This window comes from Ranitomeya variabilis, chromosome 5 (assembly GCF_051348905.1).
Source record: "Ranitomeya variabilis isolate aRanVar5 chromosome 5, aRanVar5.hap1, whole genome shotgun sequence".
Classification (NCBI taxonomy): domain Eukaryota; kingdom Metazoa; phylum Chordata; class Amphibia; order Anura; family Dendrobatidae; genus Ranitomeya; species Ranitomeya variabilis.
In genome coordinates, this window is record NC_135236.1 from 364134978 (window position 1) to 364158360 (window position 23383).

Sequence of the window (23383 nt, forward strand, 5' to 3'; positions counted from 1 at the left end):
ATTAGCTGTAATTGCAAACAAAGGTTATTCCACAAAATATTAAACCTAGGGGTTGAATAATAATTGACCCACACTTTTATGTTTAAAATTTATAAAAATTTAACTGAGCAACAAAACTTTTTGGTTTGTAAGATTTATGCATCTGTTAATAAATCCTGCTCTTGTTTGAAGTTTGAAGGCTCTAACTTATTTGCATCTTATTAAACCTGCTAAATTTGCAGGGGGTTGAATACTACTTGTAGGCACTGTATATATATATATATAACACCCCTTAACTCCCGGAGTTATTTTCATTAGGGTCACTAAGAAATGTCCTTATTTTTGAAATAAAAGCACACTTTTTCCAATGAAGCTAACATTAAATGATTCAGAAATGCACTCTATACATTGTTTATGTGGTAAATGACTATTCTAGCTGCAAACGTCTGGTTTGTAATGCAATATCTTCATAGGTGTATTAGAGGCCCATTTCCAACAACCATCACTCCAGTGTTCTTAGGGTACTTTGTGTTTTGCTAATTGTGTAAGAAGGCTAATGGATGGTTAGAATACCCTTGAAAACCCTTGTGCAAGTATGTTAGCATAGCTGAAAACAGTTTGGCTGATTAGAGAACCTATAAACCTGACCTACCTTTAAGCTAGTTGAGAATATGGAGCATTACATTTGTTGGTTCCATTAAACTCTCAAAATGGCCAGAAAAAAAGAACTTTCATGTGAAACTCGACAGTCTATTCTTGTTCTTAGAAATGAAGGCTATTCCATGAGAGAAATTGCTAAGAAACTGAAGATTTCTTACAACAGTGTGTACTACTCCCTTCAGAGGAGAGCACAAACAGGCTCTAACTAGAGTAGAAAGATGTGGGAGGCCCCGCTGCACAACTGAGCAACAAGACAAGTACATTAGAGTCTGTAGTTTGAGAAATCGAAGCCTCACAGGTCCTCAACTGGCAGCTTCATTAAATAGTAAACGCAAAACGCCAGTGTCAACGTCTACATTGAAGAGGCGACTCCGGGATGCTGGCCTGCAGGGCAGAGTGGCAAAGAAAAAGCCATATCTGATACTGGCTAATAGAAGGAAAAGATTTATATGGGCAAAAGAACAGACATTGGACAGAGGAAGGTTTCGAAAAAGGTGTTATGGACAGATGAATCCAAGTTTGAGGTGTTTGGATCATACAGAAGAACATTTGTGAGACGCAGAACGACTGAAAAGATGCTGGAAGAGTGCCTGACGCCATCTGTCAAGCATGGTGGAGGTAATGTGATGGTCTGGGGTTGCTTTGGTGCTGGTAAAGTGGGAGATTTGTACAAGGTAAAAGAGATTTTGAATAAGGAAGGCTATCGCTCCATTTTGCAATGCCATACCCTGCGGACAGCGCTTGATTGGAGCCAATTTCATCCTACAACAGGACAATGACCCAAAGCACACCAAATTATGCAAGAACTATTTAGGGAAGAAGCAGGCAGCTGGTATTCTATCTGTAATGGAGTGGCCAGCGCAGTCACCAGATCTCAACCCCATTGAGCTGTTGTGGGAGCAGCTTGACCGTATGGTACGCAAAAAGTGCCCATCAAGCCAAATTAACTTGTGGGAGGTGCTTCTGGAAGCATGGGGTAAAATTTCCCCAGATTACCTCAGAAAATTAACTACTAGAATGACAAAGGTCTGCAATGCTGTAATTGCTGCAAAGGGAGCATTCTTTGACGAAAGCAAAGCTTGAAGGAGAAAATTATTATTTCAAATAAAAATCTTTTTTTCGAACCTTATCAATGTCTGGACTAGATTTTAAATTCATTTGTCAACTCATTTGATTAATAAAAGTATGAATTTTCATGGAAAACACAAAATTGTCTGGGTGACCCTAAACTTTTGAACGGTAGTGTATATATTTAATTTAGTAAAAATGTATATCTTTTCACATATACAGGTAATGCCAAAAATTAAAGAAAGAAAATGGCAACAAACAGAGATTCTTGTGTAATTCGGTCAGAGATCACAATGATAAAGTGTCCCAATGCTGCAATAATATTACAGCATTGGGACACTTTATCATTGTGATCTCTGACCGAATTATACAAGAATCTCTGTTTGTTGCCATTTTCTTTCTTTAATTTTTGTCATTACCCAGCGCGTACCTGTATATGTGGAAAGATATACATTTTTACTATATAGTTTTTTCTTACAGACTGTGGAAGTCTGTTGGTGTCGCTGCTGGGAGCGTTATAGCTTAGTGACAATTAGCGCCACCATATTTGGGATTTTACTTTATATATATATTTATTTTTATTTTTTTTCATAAAAGCCAACCCTGACTTGTACTTCTTGACAACTTCCCTGGAGTTTGGAGATGTCCTTGGTCTTCATGGTGTTGTTTGGTTAGTGGTGCCTCTTGCTTAATGATGTTGCAGCCTCTGTGGCCTTTCAGAAATGGTGTATATATACTGACTGCCTGTGTGACATTTAGATTGCACACAGGTGGACTTCCTTTCATTAACCCCTTCATGACCCAGCCTATTTTGGCCTTAATGACCTTGCCATTTTTTGCAATTCTGACCAGTGTCCCTTTATGAGGTAATAACTCAGGAACGCTTCAACGGATCCTTGCGGTTCTGAAATTGTTTTTTCGTGACATATTGGGCTTCATGTTAGTGGTAAATTTAGGTCGATAATTTCTGAGTTTATTTGTGAAAAAAACGGAAATTTGGCGAAAAATTTGAAAATTTTGCAATTTTCACATTTTGAATTTTTATTCTGTTAAACCAGAGAGTTATGTGACACAAAATAGTTAATAAACAACATTTCCCACATGTCTAATTTACATCAGCACAATTTTGGAAACAAATTTTTTTTTTGCTAGGAAGTTATAAGGGTTAAAATTTGACCAGTGATTTCTCATTTTTACAACAAAATTTACAAAACCATTTTTTTTAGGGACCACCTCACATTTGAAGTCAGTTTGAGGGTTCTATATGGCTGAAAATACCCAAAAGTGACACCATTCTAAAAACTGCACCCCTCAAGGTGCTCAAAACCACATTCAAGAAGTTTATTAACCCTTCAGGTGTTTCACAGCAGCAGAAGCAACATGGAAGTAAAAAATGAACATTTAACTTTTTAGTCACAAAAATGATCTTTTCGCAACAATTTTTTTATTTTCCCAAGGGTAAAAGGAGAAACTGGACCACGAATGTTGTTGTCCAATTTGTCCTGAGTACGCTGATACCTCATATGTGGGGGTAAACCACTGTTTGGGCGCACGGCAGGGCTCGGAAGGGAAGGAGCGCCATTTGACTTTTTGAATGAAAATTTGGCTCCAATCTTTAGCGGACACCATGTCGCGTTTGGAGAGCCCCCGTGTGCCTAAACATTGGAGCTCCCCCACAAGTGACCCCATTTTGGAAACTAGACCCCCCAAGGAACTTATCTAGATGCACAGTGAGCACTTTAAACCCCCAGGTGCTTCACAAATTAATCCGTAAAAATGAAAAAGTACTTTTTTTTCACACAAAATTTCTTTTAGCCTCAATTTTTTCATTTTCACATGGGCAACAGGATAAAATGGATCCTAAAATTTGTTGGGCAATTTCTCCTGAGTACGCTGATACCTCATATGTGGGGGTAAACCACTGTTTGGGTGCACGGCAAGGCTCGGAAGGGAAGGCGCGCCATTTGACTTTTTGAATGGAAAATTAGCTCCAATCGTTAGTGGACACCATGTCGCGTTTGGAGAGCCCCTGTGTGCCTAAACATTGGAGCTCCCCTACAAGTGACCCCATTTTGGAAACTAGACCTCCCAAGGAACTAATCTAGATGTGTGGTGAGCACTTTGAACCCCCAAGTGCTTCACAGAAGTTTATAACGCAGAGCCATGAAAATAAAAAATTATTTTTCTTTCCTCAAAAATGATTTTTTAACCCACAATTTTTTATTTTCCCAAGGGTAACAGGAGAAATTGGACCCCAAAGTTGTTGTGCAGTTTCTCCTGAGTACGCCGATACCCCATATGTGGGGGTAAACCACTGTTTGGGCACATGCCGGGGCTCGGAAGGGAAGTAGTGACGATTTGGAATGCAGACTTTGATGGAATGGTCTGCGGGAATCATGTTACGTTTGCAGAGCCCCTGATGTGCCTAAACAGTAGAAACCCCCCACAAGTGACCCCATTTTGGAAACTAGACCCCCCAAGGAACTTATCTAGATGTGTGGTGAGCACGTACAACCCCCAAGTGCTTCACAGAAGTTTACAACGCAGAGCCGTCAAAATAAAAAATCATTTTTCTTTCCTCAAAAAAGATGTTTTAGCAAGCAATTGTTTATTTTCACAAGGGTAACAGGAGAAATTGGACCCCAATATTTGTTGCCCAGTTTGCTGTGAGTACGCTGATACCTCATATGTGGGGGTAAACCACTGTTTGGGCGCACATCAGGGCTCGGAAGGGAAGTAGTGACATTTGAAATGCAGACTTTGATGGAATGGTCTGCGGGCGTCACGTTGCATTTGCAGAGCCCCTGATGTGCCTAAACAGTAGAAAGCCCCCCTAAGTGACCCCATTTTGGAAACTAGACCCCCCAAAGAACTTATCTAGATGTGTGGTGAGCACGTTCAACCCCCAAGTGCTTCACAGAAGTTTACAACGCAGAGCCGTGAAAATTAAAAATCATTTTTCTGTCCTCAAAAAAGATGTTTTAGCAAGCAATTTTTTTTTCACAAGGGTAGCAGGAGAAATTGGACCCCAACAGTTGTTGCCCAGTTTGTCCTGAGTACGCTGGTATCCCATATGTGGGGGTAAACCACTGTTTGGGCGCACGTCGGGGCTTGGAAGGGAGGGCGCACCATTTGACTTTTTGAACGCAAGATTGGCTGGAATCAATGGTGGCGCCATGTTGCGTTTGGAGACCACTGATGTGCCTAAACAGTGGAAACCCCTCAATTCTAACTTCAACACTAACCCCAACACACCCCTAACCCTAATCCCAACTGTAGCCATAACCCTAATCACAACCCTAACCCCAACACACCCCTAACCACAACCCTAACCCCAACACACCCGTAACCCTAAATCCAACCCTAACCCTAATCCTAACCCTAATCCCAACCCTACCCACAACTGTAACCCCAACACAACCCTAACCCTATCCTTAACCCTAACCACAAGCCTAATCTTAACCCTATTTCCAACCCTAGCCCTAATTCCAACCCTAAGGGTACCGTCTCACATAACGATTTACCAACGATCACGACCAGCGATACGACCTGGCCGTGATCGTTGGAAAGTCGTTGTGTGGTCGCTGGGGAGCTGTCACACAGACCGCTCTCCAGCGACCAACGATGCCAAGGTCCTGGGTAACCAGGGTAAACATCGGGTTACTAAGCGCAGGGCCGTGCTTAGTAACCCGATGTTTATCGTGGTTACCAGCGTAAAAGTTAAAAAAAAAAACAAACGTACATACTCACATTTCGGTGTCCTTCAGGTCCCTTGCCGTCTGCTTCCCGCTCTGACTGAGTGCCGCCGTACAGTGAGAGCAGAGCGCAGCGGTGACGTCACTGCTGTGCTGTGCTCTCACTTTCCGGCCGGCAGACAGTCAGAGCGGGAAGCAGACGGCAAGGGACCTGAAGGACACCGAAATGTGAGTATGTACGTTTTTTTTTTTTTTTTACTTTTACGCTGGTAACCACGGTAAACATCGGGTTACTAAGCGCGGCCCTGCGCTTAGTAACCTGATGTTTACCCTGGTTACAAGCGAACGCATCGCTGGATCGCTGTCACAACGATCCAGCGATGACAGCGGGAGATCCAGCGACGAAAGAAAGTTCCAAACGATCTGCTACGACGTACGATTCTCAGCAGAGTCCCTGATCGCTGCTGCGTGTCAGACACAGCGATATCGTATGGATATCGCTGGAACGTCACGGATCGTACCGTCGTAGCGATCAAAGTGCCACTGTGAGACGGTACCCTAACTCTAATTCCAACCCTAACCCTAAGGGTATGTGCCCACGTTGCGGATTCGTGTGAGATTTTTCTGCACGATTTTTGAAAAATCGTTTTACCTGCAGATTTACAGCAGATTTCCAGTGTTTTTTTTGTGCGGATTTCACCTGCGGATTCCTATTGAGGAACAGGTGTAAAACGCTGTGGAATCCGCACAAAGAATTGACATGCTGCAGAAAATACAACGCAGCGTTTCTGCACGGAATTTTCCGCACCATGGGCACAGCGGATTTGGTTTTCCATAGGTGTACATGGTACTGTAAACCTGATGGAAAACTGCAACGAATTCGCAGCGGCCAATCCGCTGCGGATCCGCAGCCAAATCCGCTGCGGATCCGCAGCCAAATCCGCTGCGGATCCGCAGCCAAATCCGCTGCGGATCCGCAGCCAAATCCGCTGCGGATCCGCAGCCAAATCCGCTGCGGATCCGCAGCCAAATCCGCTGCGGATCCGCGGCCAATCCGCTGCGGATCCGCGGCCAATCCGCTGCGGATCCACAGCCAAATCCGCACATGCCATAACCCTAACCCTAACCCTACCCGTAACCCTAACCCTACCCCTAGTTCTAACCCTAACCCTAGTGGAAAACGAAAAAAAAATAAAAAAAATATTTTCTTTATTTTATTATTCTCCCTACCTATGGGGGTGATAAAGGGGGGGGGGGGTATTTATTATTTTTTTTATTTTGATCGCTGTGATAGAACCTACCACAGCGATCAAAATGTACTTGTAAGGAATCTGCCGGCGGGCAGATTCGGCGGGCGCACTGAGCATGCGCCCGCCATTTTCCAAGATGGCGGCGCCCAGCGAGGAGACGTCCGGACACCGGGAGGATCGGTAAGTATGAAGGGGTGGTGGGGGGGTGGATCGGAGCACAGGGGGGGTGATCGGAGCACAGGGGGGGTGATCGGACCACAGGGGGGAGCGGACAGGAGGACGGGGGAGCCGGCAGGCGGACGGAGGGGACCGGACCCCATAACGGAGCACTGGGGGGGCGATCGGTGGGTGTGGGGGGGGGGTCACTTCAGTATTTCCAGCCATGGCCGATGATATTGCAGCATCGGCCATGGCTGGATTGTAATATTTCACCTGTTTTTTAGGTGAAATATTACAAATCGCTCTGATTGGCAGTTTCACTTTCAACAGCCAATCAGAGCGATCGTAGCCACGGGGGGGTGAAGCCACCCCCCCTGGGCTGAAGCACCACTCCCCCTGTCTCTGCAGATCGGGTAAAATGAGAGTTAACCCCTTCACCCGATCTGCAGGGACGCGATCATTCCATGACGCATACGCTGCGTCATAGGTCGCATTGGCACCGACTTTCATGACGCAGCGTATGCGTCAAAGGTCGTGAAGGGGTTAAGCATGTGACTTATGAATGTAGCTGCTTGCTTAAAATTTTTTAGCGTTTCATAGAAAACAGGGTGAATACATATGCCCATGCCAATTTTTTGTTATTTGATCCCATACATCTAATTTATGCCTATATTTTTCTCACTTAACCAAGTTAGACTATTTAGTGCTGATTCTTCACACACAAATCAGATTACAAAAATATTTACACAGGTTGTAATGTAACAAAGCAGGTAAAAAGCCAAGAGGGGAGAGGGGAGAATACTTTTGAAAATCATAGATATATAGTAAGAACAACAGATCGAGCAGTAGCCAGCTTGTTTCTAAATGCCACCTCTTTCACATTGGATAGAATATATAATACAATTATAAATGTACATCTATAATATCCCCAAATACGTATTTTCAATCTTTGTTTCCAGATCACAAGCACATTCTAGTACAGTATGCTACTGATTTAGATAGCATAATCAATATAGGCATATTTCTGAATTTTCATGTATGGTGATCTTTCACTAGAAAAAAAAGGTACCGTATTTTTCGGACTATAAGACGCACTGGACTATAAGACGCACCCAGGTTTTAGAGGAGGAAAATAGGGAAAAAAATATTTGAAGCAAAAAAAATGTGGTCAAATTTAATAACATACTATTATTTGTGGTGTTATTATTATATATAATAGTATGTTATTATGTTGGAAGCTGCGGGTAAAAGATGGTGCTGCGGGACCAGTGTGGTGTCTGTAAAGTACTATATGAAGATGCTGGAGGGTGAGTATAAGAATGGGGGCTTATATTTAAAGCACCACTCCAGAACTGAAAAATAACACTGGAGTGCTGCTTTAAGATCCCATTGGGAGAACTATAACTCCCAGCATGTCCTGCAGATCCTATGGCATGCTGGGAGTTATAGTTCACCACAGGAGTGGCAGAGTGCTTTATTGTGTGTTGTAAAGACTAACCTTTTAATTGTGCCAGCCACTGTGATGAGGTGAAAAGCTGGAGCATCCCATGACTGCACACAGAGCCCTCCCTGCCTCTCCACAGCACAGGTCATAGGAAGCTTGCAGAGTCTAGTGGGGAGTCTGAAGGACCTGTGATGACATCAGAAGAGGGAGGGCTCTGTGCTGCCATGCGATGCTCCAGCCCGCCCACTTCATGACATCACACAGGTCCTTATGCCTCAGCATCCAGCACAACCCAGGCAGGTATACAGGGATCTTGTCCCCTCTGGCCCCTGCTGCTGCCTCCTCCTCCACTGGACACAGATCTCCCCAGCTGCTGCAGGAATCCGGCGCTGGGGAAACCATGTGTGTTTCAGTGAAGGACTATTCATTCCCTACTCCCCACTCACTGCTCAGCTGACAGGTGGGCGGGGAAGCGGCTAATGAATATTCACTGCACTTTAATAATCGGGACCATGTGGTTTCCCCAGTGCTGGATTCGCCTCCTGCAAGTGGGATCACAGTGCGATCCCACTAGCCGCTGCCCCCTCCCTACATGCTACATTCCGACCATAAGACGCACCCACACTTTCCTCCCAAATTTGGAGGAAAAAAAGTGCGTCTTATGGTTGGAAAAATACGTTATTTTTTTCTTTCAGTCACTAGCAGGGCATTGCATGCTTTATAAAGGAAATAAGAGACCTAATGAGTTCTAACTTCTAGGCTAGGGCTACATGGTGACTTGTGGAGATACAAAATCGGAATGTTGCGCTACTAGATTGCAACTAATGACAGTGAATGGGGTTTTGTGACCGCATCCCGACAACTGGAAAGTCCAATCCTGTTGGATTTCGACATGAGCACATTTACTATAATTAGTTGTGATTAGCAATGTGGCATTTGGAATCTTAAAGGGGTTGTGTACTTCTAGCAAAGTGGGCCCCACACTGTAAAATTTTTATATTAAACTGAGCAGGTACTCACCCCTCCCTGGATCCCCAATGATGCTGTGGTATTTTGGCTGCAAAGTTAACATTAAATCAATAGTGGTGGCTCTAACTAGTCACTGAGCTCAGATGCGCATGCCATCAACCTCAGTACAGCTGCTGAGCTCCAAGACTGGCAAGAGTGGTGATGTGCACTGTTGACGTGATGTCATTGCTGCAGTCAAAACCCTGGGGAGCCAGCTTTGCACTTAAAGATTGCAAGAATCTGCCAAGTTTGTTATATTAGGAATTTTACAAGTTTAAAGGGAATCTGTCACCTCATTTTGGCCCTATTAACTGCGGCCACCGGCATCAGGGCTTATCTACAGCATTCGGTAATGCTGTAGATAAGCCCCCGATGTAACCTGAAAGATAAGAAAAACAAGTTAGATTATATTCACCCAGGCGCTGTCCCGGTTCGGGTCCGATGAGCGTTGCAGGTCTGGGTCCTCCCATCTTCATACGATGTCGTCATCCTCCTTGCTTCTGTCGCGGCTCCTGCACAGGTGTACTTTATTTACCCTGTTGAGGGCAGAATAAAGTACTGCAGTACGCAGGCGCTGGGCCTCTCTGACCTTTCCCGGCGCCTGCGCACTGCAGTACTTTGCTCTGCCCTCAACAGGGTAAATAAAGTACGCCTGCGCAGGAGCCACGGCAGGAAGCAAAGAAGAGGACGACATCGCATGACGATGGGAGGCGCCGGACCGGGACCTGCGATGCCCATCGGACCCGGACCGCCCATGGGTGAGTATAATCTAACTTGTTTTTCTTATCTTTCAGGGTACATCGGGGGCTTATCTACAGCATTACAGAATGCTGTAGATAAGCCCCTGATGGCGGTGGCCGCAGTTTATAGGGCCAAAATTAGGTGACAGATTCCCTTTAAACCCTACATTCCTGAAAGTGGACAAGCCCTTTACTGTCCCTATGCATCTCTACCCTTATATGATAGGAATTACCTTTAAAAGTTCTTTTTCTGAAACTTTCATGATAAAGTGTTAAAAAGATTATTACCGTTTCATAATAGGAGGACAAATCACTAACATAAGCTTTATATATAAATTTATATATTATAAGGTTTATAACTTGTGTGGGGTCTAAAATCTGTTTTATCCAAGTTTATTCTCAAGATGGGGGGGAGGGGGGGAGGTTCCCAGAGGTCTCACCTCAATTTATGATAAGGTGATGCCATATCATACAAATAGGAGTTTGGCATACCTATTTAAAGCCATAAACATACATCTGCAGTAGTAATTTAGTCAGCCCAGCAGCGCTTACTATTGTACGGAGCACTTGCTGGTTTTAACCTGCACAACAAGGGGCTTTGGCTTCATGGGTTGTATTTCAGTGCATACGATAAAGCACTATTTTACTGCATTTCAATGTACTAAAACCTCTTCTTGTGGGAGTGAAATCAGAAGTGTTTGTATGCTTGTTCCTCAACGACAGCGCTATTGTGTTTCTCTGTATAATGGAGATAATAATGTACCTGCTGCCGGAGTTGTGCTGAGTGTACAGAACAAGGTTGCTGCAGCAATAGACATATTGTGCAATTCACTGCAGGGACCAAGAAACCCCACTCTGATGCATATTTATGTAGCAACTCTTATCACGTCCCGGAGAATTGCCATTAAGAGGGAGCCCACCTGTTGTTTATACCGTCAAGGTTATATAATAAGTCAAGTCATAGTTTATCCATCGAATCTCAACACAACCCATATCTATAGTCACTTCAGTCTCACCAGTCATGTAGCTTTGTTGGCTTACATAATATTTCCACCTTAAAATCCAGTAACAATGACACTAATGCAGTAGGCTGTCATTATGTTACTATACTCTTGTATTGTCTTTATTCATCATACATGCTGGGATTTATGTAAATTATCATTCTACACAGCATCTATTATTTCCCCAGTACCAACCTGAGCTTACAAATACACACTTTTGACAGAGTATCGTAATTGCTTATATTGAATGCGCTTCGGAGGTTAGTGAGCAGTGGGTTGTGTCAAAGCTACCACTGAAGAACATTGTTTGATCAGAACAAGTCAGACAAATGTTTCTATGGTACAAAAGAAAATTACCCACAGTAGACTAACTAGAGATTGAAAAGGCGGTAAATTCATCATTACAATCCAAAATGCTTTATATATCTTAGGGCGCAATTATACTGTGCGATGCCCCCACCAGCATGCTTGCACGTCAGTGGCCCTTTAATTCTGTTGGCACAGGGTCCCACTTCAGATAAGCACTATAACAGATTGTCAGCCTAAGCCCACCGAACATTGTTCCCGGCAGGGAGATTCCACACTGTCCAGAACAATGAGCTGTTGTGTAGCCCAAAACATCATTTCACCAGACAAGTGTTTTGCTAGTTTGTCAAGTGATCGGCTGCTTGTTTATACTTCGTGCACATTCACGATAATTGTGCAGTGTGAATGGACCTTTACTGAAATGTTACACAAGAGATATTTTTATAGGAATTTGTTTAAAAAAAAAAACAAAAGGATACTGGCCCCTGCTTTCCTCATCCAAGTGACAAAATAAAGTATAACAGCAGAATGTGTATGTAGTTAACAGGGGTTAACTGGGGAGGTGCATTAATCATGTGACTGGCACCTTTTAGGGTAGGTGCATACGGTCAGTAAGAGCTGCATTCAACCTGCAGCGGCCAGATGTTACAGCATAGTGGATAGGATTTCAAGAAATCCCATGTCCATTATGTGTGCACCGACGCCAACAACTTACCTGCAGAGACGGACATGTGGCACATCTCTCCAGACCGCAGCATGTCTATTTATGTTGATGAGATGCAAGTCTCTGCAAGATAAATGCCACCCGTGCAATGTATTGGATTCGGTGATTCCGCACGGTTCAGTGAACATGTGGAATCACCGGCGTTTAATAGCCGGCAGCACTTTGGACAGAGTGGACATGCTGTTTTCAGAGCGCTGCCAATTACTGACCATGTGCACCTACCCTTAGAAGTCTTAACTGTGTATCATTAAAATAATATGTTTCCATCTTCTTCACGATGATAGATGTGTGAGTGGATGTTGAGCAGTATTTGTGTGACCTCCCTTGTTTAGAATTATGGATTGCGGGCTGTAGAGAGCTTCCATTTTAACCTTTCCTCTTCAGTCATATAAAGTACTTTTCATACATTTTTTGTGATTTTTCCATATAAGTTTAATGGAAACATTTGCAAAGGGATTTCTGAGGAAATGTTATATTTCTTCCCCATGCTAGTATCCTTCTCCATTTTTAGGGGGTACGTAAAATGTAAATAGAACATATCATTAAAAAGTCTCCAGAATATTAAAGGGGTTGCCTGCATTGGAGAAGAGGATTTTTTTTAAACAATAAAGAGCCCCTGGACATCTGTATTCTGTGGAGGAACCCTGAAACATAAAAATATATCTTACACGATCTGGGCATGACCCCAGATGACGTAGTGGTCTCGTGAGACCACTACGTCATCACAGGTCATTTTCGCAATGCATTACTGGGATCGGAGCGTCGCGAGAAGCCTGCCGTGGGACGCGGAAGGTGAGAATATCATGATTTTTTATTTTATTTTATTTAACAATTATATGGTACCCAGGGCCTGAAGGAGAGTCTCCTCTCCTCCACCCTGGGTACCATCAGCACATGATCCGCTTACTTCCCGAATAGTGGGCAAAGCCACATGCGGGAAGTAAGCGGATCAATGCATTCTTATGTGTGCGGAATCCCTGCGATTCCGCACAAAGAATGAACATGCTGCGTTTTTTCCGAAATGCGATTCCACCGCGGAAAAAAACGCAGCATGTGCACAAAAAATGCGGAATGCATTCTAAAAATAGGATGCTTACTGTGAGCGAAAAAACATGAACGTGTGCACATAGCCTAACGGTGCCGACCTGACACTGTCTGTAGGTTACTGCGCACAATCCTGCTGACAGGTTCCCATTAATGAACTTGGCGCATTTCTTATCTGGCATGTGCCTCTGCTAAAACATGCTCCAGTTTAGTAAGTTACGCCACTAAGGCCTCTTTCACACTTGCGTCGGTACGGGTCCGTCGCTATGCGTTGGGCCGACGTACGTTGTGAAATTTGTGCACGACGTGGGCAGCGGATGCAGTTTTTCAACGCATCCGCTGCCCATTCTGAAGTCCGTGGAGGAGGGGGCGGAGTTTCAGCTGCACATGCGCGGTACAAAATGGTGGACGCGACAGACAAAAAAACGTTCACTTGAACGTTTTTTCGTGCCAATGGTCTGCCAAAACACGACAGATCCGTTGCACGACGGACGTGACATGCGGCCATCCGTCGCTACTACAAGTCTATGGGGAAAAAAAAGCATCCTGCGAGCACATTTGCAGGATCCGTTTTTTTCCCAAAACGACGGATTGCGACGGATGCCAAACGACGCAAGTGTGAAAGAGGCCTAAAGTGAAATAACTTTTCATGAATTTAATGGGCTGGCTGAGCCATGCCCTGAATATGCGCCGTACGCATTTAGGCGGATGGCAAGGAGTGACATGAAAATGCCAAAAGTTGTAATATTTTTGTGCAACTTCTAAATTGGACATTTATATTGCAATTTGTTTTACACCGTAGCGTACGAACCTTAAAGAAACGGCCCGCAAATGCTACATCAGCGTTCAAACCCATTCAGGCTACATTTAAGAAATCAGCTGGTATAATTAAAATCGCTAGGAGCCTACGCCAATATTACAGGTATCTTTACGATATCTTAAAAAAAAATCTTTTATAATAATCTTTATTTTTATATAGCGCTAACATATTCCGCAGCACTTTACAGTTTGCACACATTATCATCGCTGTCCCCGATGGGGCTCACAATCTAAATTCCTTATCAGTATATGTTTGGAATGTGGGAGGAAAGCGGAGAACCCGGAGAGAATATACACTAACAAAAGTACCTCGCTTATGTAATATAGTATGTATAATCTATATTTATATTCAATTAAAAACTGCATTGTCTTTACTTGTGTTATCTTTGTCTAATATTTAAATTTGTTTGGTGATGAGTATGTACGCACTGGACCGATTTTCAGCAGATATTTCTGCAGCAAATCTTACCCAGAAACTGAAGATCCGATATGTCCTCAAATGTGACAGTTCCAGCCTGTCACTGGAGTCAACACGATCCATCATAAAATCACAAAAAAGCAGCAGAAGACTGGTAAGCATACTGAATTTAATTTTTTTTCTTACTCCAGATGATTATTTGCAATGATTCCACATTTTCTTGTTGACCTATTGTAGAATTATACTTTTCCATTGAAATCTTTGGAGAAAATCTACCAGAAATATGCAACAGAAATGAGCATACTGCGGATTTAAAAATGATTTCTGTAAGTCACTTTCTATGTGGAAAGATACTAAATCAAGTTTTACATGCTGCAGTAATATCTCATTTGTTTATCCAATGCTGTATTCCAGAGCAAACATTTGCCTGCGCAAGTCTGCAGTAAAATATCATTGATTCTTTATGTAGGCCAGCCAATACTCCATACCTGTCTGTGTATAATGCATCCAATTGAGAATCACCTCCGGAGCTCGGTACCATCTGGTCACAACATAACCTGTCATTTCACTGTCTGTATGTCTTGCCAGTCCAAAATCCAGGATCTGTGAACATATGTGAATGATAATTTATCAGGATACTATCCAAAATGTGCTGTGTGGGCAGGAAAACCAAACAGTGCTGTTTTAAGAGAGAACATAACACACATGATGTACGTTCTTATGTATCTCATTTTAGAATGTCACATCTAACCTTTGCATTCACCAATTTCACATGGGCACAGCGTATGTGCCAGCACAATCAACTTACAATCTCACCAACTACAATGTATAAGCCAGGAAGCCAGGGTGGTGATGACACACAAATTATGTAGGTGTGTGCAGAAGCCAAAACTGTAAATTATGCATGGCATGTGTCTTGTAAGTGTATACCTAAACCTAGGCTGTACCTTCATGTAATATGTCAGGGGCTCATGGTTTGGAAAAAAAACCAAGACCACTAGGTGACTTCTACTTCTGTTGCTGCCTAAACAAGATTTTACTTAACCCCTTAAGGAGGCAGGTAAATTTAGTTTTCTTGTGTTTTCGTTTTTTTCTTCTCCTTTTTCAAATGGCCTTAAATTTTTTTATTTTTCCACCAACAGACAGATGAAGGTTAATTTTTTTGCGAGAATTTGTAGTTTTGAAAAACACCATTCATTTTACAAAATAGCGAAAAAAATGCAGTTGAAAGATGAAAACAAATAATTACCGTAAGAAAAAAAGAAGCTACATTTCTTAATCGTTTTTAGGGAGGGGTTATTTTTACATCATTAATTTTGCAGCAAAAATGACCTTACAGCAAGATTCTCTAGGTCAGTATGATTGCTGCGATACCAAACTTGTATAGTTTTGTTCTTGTATACTGTTTTAGGCTATGCGCACACTAGCATTTTTTAGATGCCAGCTTAGTCGCCGATTTTTCACAGGTGAAGCCGTGTCAAGAAAACGTTGGCTGTCAATTTCCTAAAGCAGTTTCAATAGCGCCTCTCACCCTATTATATGAAGCATAGACAGCAGACGGCTTCTGAGCGGGGCTTTTTCAGGTGGATTGTGCCTGGAAAAGGAGTCATGTACACAAAGACTTAGTGGTGAACAATATATCATTTGGTTTGTACCACCAGTTTCCAAAATCCACATATTTAATTTCTCCAGCGGGTGAGCTGTGTAAGGGCTTGCTTTTTTATGTGGCGAGATGGCATTATTAACATAATTTTGCAGTACAAACTATGTTTTGCGCATAGTGAGAGGTGCAGAGACAACACAGCATTTTTTAAATTTATACATACTGCAGGGGTTTCACTCGCTCAAGTGCGACGGCTGACACTTAGGAGGCATGTTCCATCAAAAGTTCAAAGGTTTATTGCTCCATAAACCACATGGCAAAACAGAAAACAAATAGCCTTTAGCTTTAGGCAAAGGAAAAACAAGTGTCCAGTCCTTCAGGCTCAGTCCTGGAGCCTTAACACACTCTGGAGGCTAGCACCTCCACACATATTCTCTGTGTTAAGCATTAGCCTTTCTTTTATAGGTCTAACCACACCCAGAACCCATCACATGATTAGACATGTGGTTATGACATCACCACAGGTCCTGAAACACATAGTTAGGCATGGTTACATCACAGCGGCAAGCCACCTATGTGACACATATCTCCCGTCGACTAGACAACCTTTAGCCACGCTCCATACCTCCCCCCGCTGCCTAAAGCCGTGGGGCTTGGCACTTTCCCCCACTAGACAAGGGATTCTTGACAGGGCATCAGCATTACCGTGCATCTTCCCGGCCCTATGTTCCACATGGAAACAGAAGTCCTGCAGGGCTAAGAACCAACGGGTGACCCTAGCATTTCTACCCTTCGTTTCCCTCATCCATCTAAGTGGGGCATGGTCGGATATCAGTCTAAATTTACGTCCCAGCAGATTGGACACATTACGGTACTAAGCCCACTTTATGGCCAAACACTCCTTCTCTACGACTGAGTAGTTCTTTTCAGATGAGGACAGCTTCCTACTCAGACAGAACAGGATGCTCCTCCCCACGTAGTTCTTGGGAAAGGACTGCTCCTACCCCAACATCTGAGGCATCTGTCTGAAGAATAAACTCTTTCTTGAAGTTTGGGGCCATCAGAACGGGTTGTTTACACAGAGCCTCTTTCATTTCTTGGAAGGCTGACTGTTTCTTCGGACCATTTAACCATTACTGATTTTGTCCCTTTTAGCAGATCATTCAGAGGTGCAGCCATCGTGGCGAAGTTTGGGATGAACCTCCTGTAATATCCCACGATTCCCAGGAAGGCTTTAACTTGCTTTTTGGAAACTGGTTTTGGCCATGTTTGAATTGCCTCCACTTTACTGATTTGGGGTTTTATTTCTCCCTGACCCACTATATATCCAAGGTACTTAGCTTCTTCTTTACCCAAGGCACACTTCTTTGGGTTTATTGTAAACCCCGCCTCTCTTATAGCATCAAGCATCGCTTGGACCTTTTCCAGATGACTCTCCCAGTCCGGGCTAAAGATGACGATATCATCCAGGAACGCAGCAGCGTATGCCTTATGGGGTGCGAGGATTCTATCCATAGCCCTCTGGAAGGTCACCGGAGCTCCCTGTAGGCCAAACGGCATCCGGACATACTGGAAGCACCCATCTGGTGTAGAAAATGCCGTCTTCTCCTTGGCTTCCTGTGCCATGGGGATCTGCCAATACCCCTTCGTCAAATCCAAGGTGGTTATATACCTGGCGGGCCCAAGCCTTTCGATGAGCTGATCAACGCGGGGCATGGGATATGCGTCGAACTTGGAGACCTCATTCAACTTCCTATAGTCGTTGCAAAACCTCCACTCCCCATCAGGTTTTGGGACCAGGACAATTGGGCTCGACCAACCGCTCTTGGATTCCTCAATGACTCCAAGCTTTAACATACGCTCCACTTCCTTAGAGATTACTTCTCGACGTGCCTCAGTAATTCGATAGGGTTTCACGTTCACCCGCACATGTGGCTCTGTCAGGACCTCGTGCTCTATGACCTTCGTGTACCCTGGCAACTCTGAAAACAGGTCCCTGTTCTTCTGGAGTAACACCCGGCACTGCTGTTTCTGGGCCTTCGATAGCGTCTCCGCTATAGTAACCCCTCCAACCTCACCTTCTGGGTTGCTTAGCAAAGATGGAGTTATTGCCGGCTCTCTATCTTGCCATGGCTTGATGAGGTTGACATGGTAGACTTGGATTAGTTTCCGTCTACCTGGTTGGTGAATTTTATAGTTTACCTCACCAAGCTTCTCTACAACCTCATATGGCCCTTGCCATTTGGCCAAGAACTTGCTCTCCACCATCGGAACTAACACAAGAACTCGGTCTCCCGGATTGAACTGCCTAACTCTTGCAGACCGGTTGTAGACCCTGGCCTGAGCTTCTTGTGCCTGGAGGAGGTGTTTTTTCAGGATAGGCATCACCTTTGCAATCCTCTGCTGCATCAGGGCCACATGCTCAATGACGCTTCTGTGGGGCGTAACTTCTGGATATAGCCAAGGAAACTTGGGAAGCCGGAGTCCTCTCGGATGTCGGCCATATAGAAGCTCAAACGGTGAGAACCCTGTGGAACTTCACGAATGGAAAACATCAGATATGGTAAGAGACAGTCCCAGTCTCTACCGTCTTTCTCTATAGCTTTTCTCAGCATGCTCTTCAGTGTCTTGTTAAATCTCTCAACAAGACCATCTGACTGGGGATGGTACACCGAGGTCCTCAACTGGGAGATTTTCAGGACTTTGCATAACTCCCTCATCACCTTGCTCATGAAAGGTGTCCCCTGGTCAGTCAGAATCTCCTTCGGCAGACCTGTCCGGGAAAACACATGGACCAACTCGCGGGCTATACTCTTCGAGGAAGAATTTCTCAGAGGAATTGCCTCAGGATAGCGTGTGGCATAGTCCAGGATGACTAATATAAATATATGTATGATGGCCCCGGGCTGATTTAACTAAGGGACTGACCAAGTCCATGGCAATTCTCTCGAATGGCACCTCAATAATGGGCAATGGCACAAGGGGGCTCCGGAAATGAGGAGTGGGGGCAGTTAGCTGACATGTAGGGCAAGACCTGCAATAGTTCACTATTTCCCGGTGACACCCAGGCCAATAGAACCTCTGACAACCCGTTCCTGCAGTTTATCCACCCCTAGGTGTCCACCCAAGATGTGTGAATGGGCCATATCCAATACCTTCCGTCTATATGGACCCGGCACTACCAACTGCTCTATCAACTCCTCCCTTATTTTCGAGACTCGGTACAACAACTCCTCATTCATCAGAAAATGGGGAAATCTTGTGTCTGCCCCCGGCTCCTGTACAACCCCATTAATAACTGTGACAATATTAAAGGCTTCCCTCAAGAGTTGGGTCCCTATGTTGGGCAGTCCCAAAATTTTCACCAGTTACCTCTAACTCCAGAATGTCAGATGCAGGGGACACTTCCTCCTCATCCCCAACCAGGACACAAAAAGGAAACCTGTCTGTCTCTGGGTGTGGCAATACCTTTTTAGGGTTCATTGGTTCCCTACTCTTGCTAGCGACCTCAGAACCCTTACCCCACAAATCCCAAAACAAACAGAAATCCCGACCAATAATTATAGGGTGCAACAAGTCCCGAACGACGCCGACTTCATGGGACTCAGTGCCACACGCTGTTTCAATATCCACCCTGGCCATAGGGTAGTCCTTTGCATCACCATGTATGCACCGCACACCGACCTTCTTTCCCGGGAGCAGGTGGAGAGGCAAAGTGGCCCTCACCAGGGTCACTAAGCTCCCCGAGTCTAACAGCGCCATTACTGCTCGACCGTTTACCTTTACAGAACACGCTTGAGGCCCCTCATTGGGCGGAGAGTTCACACTGCAGGCTGGATATGCATAGTATGAACTACGGCATCCCATGCTGCAGTCCATCTGCTCAGTGGTCTGGGAACAACGGGCAGCTATATGTCCGGGCCCGTGGCACCTCCAGCAAATAATATCACCCGTAGGGACCTTGGGCACCACCTCCCACGCCCTTTGTGACCTTGGACGCCCCACCCCTTTTTGGGACTCCGCACCTTTCTGGGACCCCCAGTACAGCATGGGCTGCCTCCCGAAGGAGCCTTCCATCCCTTGGTGTCTCTCGACCAATCCGATCAGTTCGTCGGCATTCTGGGGATCACCCTGGGCAACCCAAGTCTGTATGGACCTCGGGAGGGAATGCACAAACCGATCCATCATCACCCGTTCTACCATCTGTGCAGGCGTAGAGGACTCTGGCTGCAGCCATTTCTGGACCAGGTGCAACAGGTCAAACATTTGGGAGCGAGGCGGTTTATCCCGGTGATAGGCCCAGCAGTGAATTCGCTGTGCCCTAACAGTCAGTGTCACCCCCAAACGTGCGAGAATCTCGGCTTTCAATTTGTGATACTCCTTGGCATCCTGCAAGGTCAAATCATAGTACGCCTTCTGAGGTTCCCCCGTCAGGTAAGGCGCCAATACCTCTGCCCACTGCTCTGGCGGAAGTTTTTCCCTCTCAGCGACCCTCTTAAACACCGTCAGGAAGGCCTCAACATCATCCCCGGGAGTCATTTTCTGCAATGCGCGTCTTACCGTCTTCCGGACGTGAATGTCATCAACCAGACCTGGGGTTGGGGCGCTCGTCTTGCCCTGGATGGCGGTTGCCAGAAGCTGCATCTGCTGCCGTTGCTCCTGCTGGTACTGTTGCATCTGCTGCCGTTGCTCCTGCTGGCTCTGTTGCATCTGCTGCCGTTGCTCCTGCTGGCTCTGTTGTATCTGCTGCATCAGCAGCTTGTTGGTCTCTTGCTGTATCTGCTGCCGCTGCTCCTGCTGTGATTGCAACTGGACCAAGTGTTTCAGCAGGTCCTCCATTTTCCCCGGCAATGCTGGCTGGCTTACAACAGACTTGACCCAGGACATTCAATAACAGACTTACGTCTCCGCTGGGAACGCTGCCCGCACGTCTACCACCAATTGTAGGGGTTTCACTCGCTCAAGTGCGACGGCTGACACTTAGGAGGCATGTTCCATCAAAAGTTCAAAGGTTTATTGCTCCATAAACCACATGGCAAAACAGAAAACAAATAGCCTTTAGCTTTAGGCAAAGGAAAAACAAGTGTCCAGTCCTTCAGGCTCAGTCCTGGAGCCTTAACACACTCTGGAGGCTAGCACCTCCACACATATTCTCTGTGTTAAGCATTAGCCTTTCTTTTATAGGTCTAACCACACCCAGAACCCATCACATGATTAGACATGTGGTTATGACATCACCACAGGTCCTGAAACACATATAGTTAGGCATGGTTACATCACAGCGGTAAGCCACCTATGTGACACATATCTCCCGTCGACTAGACAACCAGACAGACAGACAGATAGATAGATATATATATATATATATATATATATATAAATTGGCACCAAACACAGTACCTTAAAGTGCCCGCATCCCATGCCAGCAATCTCAGAAGGCTCCTTGCCATTTGGGCAAATAAACATCACTTTTTTTTTCTGGAAGTCTGATTATACATATATATTCCTTTACTGCAGAGGTTATCTGATAGATCAAAGCTTTACAGACAATGGAATTCAAATGATGTATATTTTATTTTTAATATTCATGTTTGCTGTGTGTGGGCGGGGCAGATGATTTAACTTTTCATGATTTATTTTATTTTGTAGCCCCCTTATGGAACTTGAACCTTCCATCATTTGACAGCTTCTAATATACACAGCAATACAACAGTTTTGCTATATATATTAAAAATCAGTTTCGTATGACACCCAGTCAGTGGCTGGACGGCACAGGAGAAAAAACACGACAGATACAGGTGAGGTGAACCTTCAGCAGGGGAATGGAGTTGGGGACTGGACAAACCCCTGTCCCGGATCTTGGGCCTTAAATGCCGCGGTCAGTGATAAATAGTGCAATTTTAGATGTTAGCGATTAGCTCTACCGCTGATCACTGCGGTTAAAGGCTAATTTCAGCCAGTCAGCTATGAAATATAGCCGGCATATACACTATGTGGAGAGGCTCAGGTCCAGAGCCTGCTCCAAACACCCCAACACATTCCGTCGCATAATACTATATCATGGCATTTTGAGGGGTTAATCCATTTGGTAATTTTTTCCTTTATATCTCTTTCTAGGAAAGCTAGATGACTACTAAAAGACACGATTACAGGTTCAACAGATGTACCCACTTTGAATAGACTTCCCTTTCTCCATAACTGGTAAGATTTTCCAATATTTATCAGACAAAAAAATATTTTTAAAAGGTGTTTAAAATTTTATAGTAAGCATTTAATCCATGAATTCTGGACATTTTTTATATAATATATTCATGGTATCCACAGTCTGGCAGATCTGATATCATGTGGTCTACATGATTTCTTATACTTTAATTGATGGAAACTTGATATTAGAGCAACAGACAATTACCCATAAGAAATCTCTATGGTCGGGCCTTTCCTTCTCTCTTATTGATGTTCCCCCTGAGACATTTTAGAATACACCACTTTTGTGATGCAACATTCTCCCCTTTCTCGCCGATTTCATCAAGATTAAGTTTCTTAATCCAACAAATTTATCTTGTTTGGAGTTGTAGACAATCTCATTCTCTCCATCTTGAAGCCTCTCTCCTTCCTCATCCGTCTCTTCCTCTCTGTCAAATATGGTCATCAGACTGGGCCAAACAGACCACTCAAAGTTTGTTAGGGATACCGTAAATGCTGGATTTTCATCCTCAACCATCTTGCTCTATATTTCTTCTGGATACTCTTCAGTCTCCATTTTCATATCACAGCACATAGAATGCTATAAATACTCAACCACCAACTACAACACTCAGGTTAGTAAATGCCATGGAGGACCTTCTGTAATGTGTGTGATGTATTAATGCTAAGGCATCGTAGAAAGCAGCAGTGATACTTTAAAGAGCCCAGACCAAGACTTGAGACTAATCCAATTAATTACAGACTACAATATCTGCTTCAACCTTCAAAATCCAATTTCAATTTTGTTTGATAAATATTGGTAAATGGGATAACAGCTCGGTTGATGTAATCAGCAATAGATATTAACCTTTAGTAGGCCACTGCCTCTCCTTTATCACCAAGCGATCCACAATTAGTGGCTACAGCATGGCCAGGTGGAAAGTCATGATGCCAAAAACTATGGCAATGTGTTTTAGGCTATGTGCACACGTTGCGGATTAGGCGTAGGAATTTCTGGTGCGGATTCTCTCTCTCCTGGCAGAAAACGCACCTGCGTTTTTTTGTGCGTTTCCGCAGCGTTTAAATGTGCGTTTTTGCTGCGGTTTTCTTGCGGATTTGCTGCGTTTTTTACCCCTGCGGTTTTCTATAATGGAATGGGTACAAAAACGCTGCAGATTCACAAAAAAGAAGTGACATACTACTTCTTTTAAACCGCAGCGGATTTTCCGCAACGTGTGCACAGCATTTTTTTTTCTCATTGATTTACATTGTACTGTAAATC

The 23383-nt window shown here is 44.3% G+C and overlaps 1 protein-coding gene and 1 long non-coding RNA gene across 2 annotated transcripts in view; one reads left to right on the plus strand and one right to left on the minus strand.

The window, feature by feature from the left end:
* Positions 1-22086, plus strand: part of LOC143776029 (uncharacterized) — a 52151-nt gene extending 30065 nt beyond the window's left edge. The window contains exons 3-4 of the long non-coding RNA XR_013215755.1: positions 21568-21716; positions 22036-22086. This is a non-coding gene — a long non-coding RNA (uncharacterized LOC143776029). The remainder of the gene's footprint in view (positions 1-21567; positions 21717-22035) is intronic.
* The window catches only part of MAPK12 (mitogen-activated protein kinase 12), a 194029-nt gene that overhangs the window by 24908 nt on the left and 145738 nt on the right, over positions 1-23383 (minus strand). Inside the window, exon 7 of the mRNA XM_077264916.1 lies at positions 14804-14918. Within this exon, the coding sequence (XP_077121031.1) occupies positions 14804-14918 (115 nt within the window). The remainder of the gene's footprint in view (positions 1-14803; positions 14919-23383) is intronic.